Here is a 1919-nt window from a genome sequence, read left to right on the forward strand (position 1 = left end):
GCTCATGAATTCTTTCTTCACTGTGTCTGTCTGCTATTAAATCTGTCCACTGAGTTTTACATTTTATTTATTACACTTTTCATTTCCAGTATCTTATTTACTTTTTACAAACTGCTTGATCATTTTTGTAGTCTTATTATTTACTCGTATTATATTAGTAATACACAAAAAGCATATTAATGCCTTTTTTATTTCTTAAAAGCTCTAAAATAGTTATTTTATGCCATGTCTCTGATAATTCCTTTATCTAAAGTCTGTAAATCTGGTTCTGCTGTCTGTGTTTCAGCTTCTCTTGTTCATGGTGCCTAGTTTCCTTGGGTTTTATGATTTTTGACTATGGCCTTACATTTCTTAAAACTTTATCTGTGGGAGGGGCGCCTGGGTGGTTCAGTTGGTTAAGTGTCCGACTTCAGCTCAGGTCATGATCTCACTGGTTCGAACCCCGCGTCGGGCTGTGTGCTGACATCTCAGAGCCTGGAGCCTGCTTCGGATTCTGTGTCTCCCTCTCTCTCTGCCCCTCCCCCACTCATGCTCTGTCTCTGTCTCTCTCAAAAATGAATACATGTTAAAAAAATTTTTTTTAACTTTGTGGGAATTTGGGGGGACCCTGAGATAAAGGTGGGTTCATCTAGAGACGATTTGCACTTGTTTCTTCTAGCACTACAGGCACTTAGGACCACTTTGCATTGAATTCTCTGGTGAAGGCTTTTCAGACCAAACCACTAAAGTGGATGTGTGCAAGCTAGCTCTGGGTATACATTCGTGGGAATTCGTTTCACTTTCATGCGGTACCAAGAACCGAGATAGCCCATTTTGGTTGCAGACCCTCCAGGTGGAAAGATGAGATTTACAGATCTTCCTTGATTTACAGTGGGGTTACCTTCGATAAAGCCATGGTAAATTGGAAATATCTTAAGGCAAAAATGCATTTAATACATCTAACCTATGGAACATCATAGCTTAGCCTAGCCTACCTTAAATGTACTCGGAACACTTACATGAGCCTGCAATTGGGCAAAACACAAGGCCTATGTTTTATAATAAAGTGTTGAATAGCTCATGTAATTTACTGAAAACTGTGCTGAAAGTGTGAAACAGAATGGTTTTCTGGGTGCAGAGTGCTTGTAAGTGTATCGATTGTTTACCTGCATGATTGCCCTGTCCAGCATCATGGGAAAGTATCTGACAGCATATTGCTGGCCGGAGAAAAGACCAAAATTCAAAATTCGAAGTATGGTTTTTATTGTACATGTATCACTTTTGCACCATCATAAAGTCGAAAAATTGTAAGTCAAACCATAGCAAGTTGGGGACCATCTGTTTATCTAGCTTAGTCTAACAGTGAAGATATAGTCTGTAAGGCCTCACCTGTAGGAGAGGGCATCCAATCTGAATCTCCACTTCAGGCAGACCTGAGGCTCTGTCTTCTGACCCTGGAGCTCCTTAAGGTGTTGAAGACTGAGAGTTAACTGGTTTGGCAATTGCTCCCGTGATCCCTCTGGGCTCCTATCATCCCGTGGTTTGGGCTGAATATGTCTTACTTTTATTCATGTATTAGAAGAAGATACTTTTAGTATTTTATCTAGAACTTAAAAGAATTTTTTTTAGTGTTTATTTATTTTTGAGAGAGAGTGTGCAAGTGGGGGAGGGGCAGAGAGAGACAGAGACACAGAATCGGAAGCAGGCTCCAGGCTCCAAGCTGTCAGCACAGAGCCTGATCGAGGCTCGAACTCAGGGACCAGGAGATCATGACTTGAGCGTAAGTCGGCCGCTTAACCGACTAAGCCACCCAGGCACCCCTAGAACTTTAAATTGTTTACAGCAGGACAGTCAGGGTGCCTGGGTTCATTATGTCATGTGAAATTGAAGACTGCATCACTTTTCATTAATATTCTTTTTTTTAGAATTTTTTTTAACGT

At 40.9% G+C, this 1919-nt stretch overlaps 1 protein-coding gene across 2 annotated transcripts in view; it reads right to left on the reverse strand.

Moving 5' to 3' along the window:
- The window catches only part of FBXO47 (F-box protein 47), a 43391-nt gene extending 41974 nt beyond the window's left edge, over positions 1–1417 (reverse strand). For both annotated transcript variants that reach the window (XM_042966491.1, XM_042966489.1), the window contains exon 1: positions 1369–1417. In XM_042966491.1, coding sequence (XP_042822425.1) covers positions 1369–1384 — 16 coding nt within the window. In that variant the 5' untranslated portion in view covers positions 1385–1417. The remainder of the gene's footprint in view (positions 1–1368) is intronic.
- Positions 1418–1919: the final 502 nt, after the last annotated feature.

Source organism: Panthera tigris, chromosome E1 (genome assembly GCF_018350195.1).
Source record: "Panthera tigris isolate Pti1 chromosome E1, P.tigris_Pti1_mat1.1, whole genome shotgun sequence".
Classification (NCBI taxonomy): Eukaryota; Metazoa; Chordata; class Mammalia; order Carnivora; family Felidae; genus Panthera; species Panthera tigris.